We start from the raw sequence: 5,453 nt of genomic DNA, 5'->3' as shown, positions 1-5,453 counted from the left end.
TAGATTCTGGAGATTAGTGCTCTATCTGAAGTATGATTGGCAAAGATTTTCTCCCACTCTGTAGGCTCTTTCTTCACATTGCTGATAGATTACTTTGCTGAGAAAAAGCTTTTTAGTTTGAATCTATCCCAGTGGTTGATTCTTGCTTTTATTTCTTGCGCTATGGAAGTCCTGTTGAGGAAGTCTGGTCCTAAGCCGACATGTTGAAGATCTGGACCTACTTTTTCTTCTATAAGATGCAGGGTCTCTGGTCTGATTCCGAGGTCCTTAATCCATTTTGAGTTTAGTTTCATGCATGGTGAGAGATATGGGTTTAGTTTCATTCTGTTGCATATGGATTTCCAATTCTCTCAGCACCATTTGTTGAAGAGGCTATCTTTTCTCCATTGCATATTTTTGGCACCTTTCTCTAGTATGAGAAAATTGTATTTATTTGGGTTTGTGTCCGTGTCCTCTATTCTGTACCATTGATCTACCTTTCTATTTTGGTACCAATACCATGCCGTTTTTGTTACTATTGCTTTGTAGTAGAGTTGAAGATCTGGTATTGCAATACCCCCTGTTTCACTCTTCCTGCTAAGGATTGCTTTAGCTATTCTGGATTTCTTATTCTTCCAGATGAATTTCATAATTGCTTGTTCTATTTCTGTAAGGTACGTCATTGGGATTTTAATTGGAATTGCATTGAATTTGTATAGCACTTTAGGTAGTATGGCCATTTTGACAATATTAATTCTTCCTATCCAAGAACATGGAAGATCTTTCCATCTTCTAAGGTGTTCTTTAATTTCTTTCTTTAGTGTTGTATAGTTCTCATTGTAGAGGTCTTTCACCTCTTTTGTGAGATTGATTCCCAAGTATTTTATTTTTTTCGAGGCTATTGTGAATGGGGTAGTTTTCCTAATTTCTCTTTCTGAAGATTCATCACTTATGTATAAAAATGCGTTGGATTTATGGGCATTGATCTTATATCCCGCTACTTTACTGAATTCACTTATGAGTTCTAAAAGTTTTCTGGTGGAATTTCCTGGTTCCTCTAAGTATATAATCTTATCATCAGCAAATAGGGATAGTTTGAGTTCTTCTTTTCCTATTCATATCCCTTTAATTTCTTTGTTCTGTCTAATTGCTCTGGCTAGAGTTTCAAGGATGATATTGAATAGAAGGGGTGAAAGAGGGCACCCCTGCCTTGTTCCAGTTTTTAGGGGGATGCTTTCAGGTTTTCACCATTTAGAATGATATTAGCCATGGGCTTAGCATAGATGGCCTTTACAATGTTAAGGAATGTTCCCACTATCCCTATTTTTTCCAGTGTTTTGAGCATGAAGGGGTGCTGTATTTTATCAAATGCTTTTTCTGCATCTACTGAAATAATTATGTGATTCTTAACTTTAAGTCTGATTATATGGTGATTATATTCTTAACTTTAAGTCTGATTGATATGGTGAATGACATTTATTGATTTCCTGATGTTGAACCAACCTTGCATCCCTGGGATGAAACCCACTTGATCATTGTGCACTATCTTTTAAATATGTTTTTGTATGCGATTTGCTAAAATTTTGTTGAGAATTTTTGCGTCAATGTTCATTAAGGATATTGATCTGAAATTTTCTTTTCTTGATGTGTCTCTGTCTGGTTTAGGTATCAGGGTGATATTGGATTCATAGAATGAGTTTGGGAGGGTTCCCTCCTCTTCTATTTTATGGAATACTTTGAGAAGTATTGAAATGAGCTCTTCTTCAAAGGTTTTATAGAACGCGGCTGAGAACCCATCTGGTTCCGGACTTTTCTTTGTTGGTAGGCTTTTGATGACCTCTTCTATTTCAGTACTTGAAATTGGTCTATTTATTTATTTATTTATTTTTATTTATTTATTTTTTTTTTGAGAGCAATAAAGCTTCAATTCCACTGTTACCAGGGGGAACAAAGCAGAGAACTGTGGCAAAGCCCAGATTAGAGCCCTCAGCATTCTCAGGGTTATTGGTTCTGTGTTTCAATACAGCCTTTGAAGGGGTGGGGAGAAACAGAGACCACCATCATCCCATGCAAAAAAAAAAAAAAGGGCTATTATAGCAATAGCAGCTTGGCTGTCCAAACCCAGCTAGAGTGTAGGATAGACACCTGAAATCCAGCCTGTACTTGCTTGCTTGTGAAGGGCTTGACAGGTTGAGTCGCCTTCTTTTGAAAGACAGGAGGGCCTCTTCATGAGCTCTTTCTACTCACTAGTTTTCCTATCAGTTCGCCATTTAAAGAGAAAAGATGCTGTAAGCTATCTCAGCTGACTTCTAATTTGGACAAAGCATCAATGCTACACACATGATTGAATGAATGACCAAATCTTCCTGAGTCTTCCACTGGGCAGGCTCAGTATGCTTCTTTGGACTCAATAGGTGTGATCTTATTGGAGAATAGTGTGTAAACATAAGGCCAGATTTTGTTAGTCTCCGTCCCAGAAAATTGGTGGAGTACCCCTCGGCTCTTGTATAGTTCAGTGACTGGTTTGGCTGCATCTTTGTACCGTCTTAGCCTGGCAGCAACCGCTTCAGGCTTATCATCCTCCTGCTGGACTAGTGGTTCACCAGTGATGTCATCAATTCCATGCACATGAGGTGGGTTGAAGTCCAAGTTATAGACCCTTCCACTAGGAGGGTGAATCCAACGTCGACTGAGTCGATCTTTAAGTGTTTCAAATGGAATGTTCAAACTGATCACTAGATCCAGGTCACAGATTTTGTCGAGGGCTTCAGCCTGTACTAATGTCCTTGGAAAACCATCCAGTAGCCAGTGTTGGCTGCTCCTGAGCTCCAGCTCTGACATCATTAGGCGTGTGATCACATGGTCTGGAACCAAAAGACCTTTCTCCAGGTACTGCCTTGCCACGTCACCAACTTCCGTATTGGCTTTGAGGTTCTCCCGCAATAAGTGGCCACTGGAGAGATGCTGGAGGCCAAAGTTCTGAGCGATCCTCTGGCACACGGTGTCCTTGCCCGAGCCAGGCGGCCCTAGGATGACCGCGGCACAGGAGTTTGGAAGCCATGGCCTTCGCGAGGAGGCGGGCGGTCCAACGGGCAGCCCAGACAGCGCCCCGGAGGCAGCCCCGGGAACTTTGTTTCTTGGCCCCTGCCTCAGGCACCCTCTGCTCACGCGGGGACTCTCCAGCCCGAAATTGGTCTATTTAAATTTCAGTATGTCCTCCTCGTTCAGTTTAGGCAATTCATATGTCTCTAGAAACGTGTTTATGTCTTCGAAATTTTCTATTTTTTGGAGTATAGATTTTCAAAATAGCTTCTAATTATGTTTTGTATTTCAATCCTGTCTGTTGTGATATTTCCTTGTTCATTCCGAATCTTAGTGATTTGGGTTTTCTCTCATCTTCTCTTTGTTAGTGTGGCTAAAGGTTTATCAATTTTGTTTATTTTTTTTCGAAGAACCAACCATTTATTTTGTCAATTTTTTGTATTGTTTCTTTTGTTTCAATTTCATTGATTTCAGCTCTGAGTTTAACTATTTCCTGTCTTCTACTACTTTTGCTGCTGGTCTGTTCTTCTTTTTCTAGGGCTTTGAGCTGTAGTGTTAGGTCGTTTATTTGTTGAGTTTTACTTCTTTTATTAAATGAGCTCCATGAAATAAATTTTCCTCTATGTACTGCTTTCATAGTGTCCCAGAGATTTTAATATGATGTTTCTGTGTTCTCATTTACCTCTAAGAATTTTTAATTTCCTTCCTAATATCTTCTGTTATCCATTCATCATATAATAGCATATTGTTTAATCTCCAGGTGTTGGAGTAGTTTCTGTTTTTTACTCTTTCATTTATTTCTAACTTCAATCCATTATGATCTGATAGAATACATGCTAGTGTCTCTATCTTCTTGTATTTGCTAACATTAGCTTTGTGGCATAATATATGGTCTATTTTAGAGAAGGATCCATGAGCTGCTGGGAAGAAAGTGTATTCGCTCTTGGTTGGATGGTATACTCTATAAATGTCTGTTAAGTCTAAATTATTGATTGTGTTATTGAGATCTTTGGTGTCTTTGTTCAAATTTTGTCTGGAAGATCTGTCCAGTGGTGAGACAGGCATGTTAAAATCATCTAGTATTATTGTGTTATGGTCTATTTGGTTTCTGAAATTGAGAGGGATTTGTTTGACATACATGGATGAGCCACTGTTTGGGGCATAGATGTTTATGATTGTTATATCTTGCTGATTTATGCTTCCCTTAAGCAGTATGAAATGTCCTTCTTTATCCCTTCTGACTAACTTTGGCTTGAAGTCCACATTATCGGAAATGAGGATGGATACTCCAGCTTTTTTGCTGAGTCCATGTTCATGGTATGTTTTTCCCCATCCTTTCACCTTTAGTCTATGGGTATCTTTTTCTATGAGGTGAGTCTCTTGCAGACAACATATTGTTGGCTCTTTCTTTTTAATCCAATCTGCCAGTCTATGTCTTTTGATTGATGAGTTCAGGCCATTAACATGCAGGGTTATTATTGAGATATGATTTGTATTCCCGGTCATTGGTTCATTTTTTAAATTTTATTTGTTTATTTATTTATTTGACACAACTTGGTTCCTCCTTTATTTGACAATTCCTTTAGGATAATTCCTCCCTTTGCTGATTTGCTTCTTTGTTTTTCATCTCTTCCTCATGGAACATTTTGCTGAGAATGTTCTGTAATGCCGGCTTTCTTTTTGTAAATTCTTTTAGCTTTTGTTTATCATGGAAGGATTTTATTTCATCGTCAAATTTGAAGGTAAGTTTTGCTGGGTATAAGATTCTTGGTTGGCATCTATTTTCTTTCAAGGCTTGAAAAATGTTGTTCCAGGCCCTTTTAGCTTTTAGGGTCTGGATTGAAAAATCTGCTGATATCCGTATTGGTTTCCCCCTGAATGTAATTTGGTTCTTTTCTCTCACGGCCTTTAAAATTCTGTCTTTATTTTGTATGTTAGGTATTTTCATTATAATGTGCCTTGGTGTGGGTCTGTTGTAATTTTGTGTATTTGGAGTACTATAAGCCTCTTGAACTTGATTTTCCATTTCATTCTTCAGATTTGGGAAATTTTCTGATATTATTTCATTGAATAGATTGTTCATTCCTTTGGCTTGTTTCTCTAGGCCTTCCTCAATCCCAATAATTCTTAAATTTGGCCTTTTCATGATATCCCATAGTTCTTGGAGATTCTGTTCATGATTTCTTGCCATCTTCTCTGTTTGTTCAACTTTGTTTTCAAGGTTAAATATTTTGTCTTCAATGTCTGAGGTTCTGTCTTCCAGGTGTTCTATCCTACTGGATATGCTTTCTATGGAGTTCTTAATTTGGTTTATTGTTTCCTTCATGTCAAGGATTTCTGTTTGGTTTTTTTCCAATATCTCTAACTCTTTATTGAAATGATCTTTTGCTTCCTGTATTTGCTCTTTTAACTGTCGATTGGTGCGATCATTC

The 5,453-nt window shown here is 38.0% G+C and overlaps 1 protein-coding gene across 1 annotated transcript; it reads right to left on the bottom strand.

The window, feature by feature from the left end:
* Positions 1–1,895: 1,895 nt before the first annotated feature.
* LOC306661502 (adenylate kinase 4, mitochondrial-like) lies at positions 1,896–3,055 on the bottom strand. The gene is given in 2 exon segments (XM_079140492.1): positions 1,896–3,021; positions 3,023–3,055. Coding segments are annotated over 2 exon segments (672 nt in total). The 5' UTR covers positions 3,041–3,055; the 3' UTR covers positions 1,896–2,367.
* Between the last annotated feature and the right edge of the window lie 2,398 nt (positions 3,056–5,453).

This window comes from Sciurus vulgaris, assembly GCF_902686455.1.
Source record: "Sciurus vulgaris genome assembly, chromosome: 5".
NCBI lineage: Eukaryota > Metazoa > Chordata > Mammalia > Rodentia > Sciuridae > Sciurus > Sciurus vulgaris.
The sequence above is the reverse complement of the archived record's forward strand: the minus strand, read 5'-3'. Positions and strand labels throughout refer to the sequence as shown.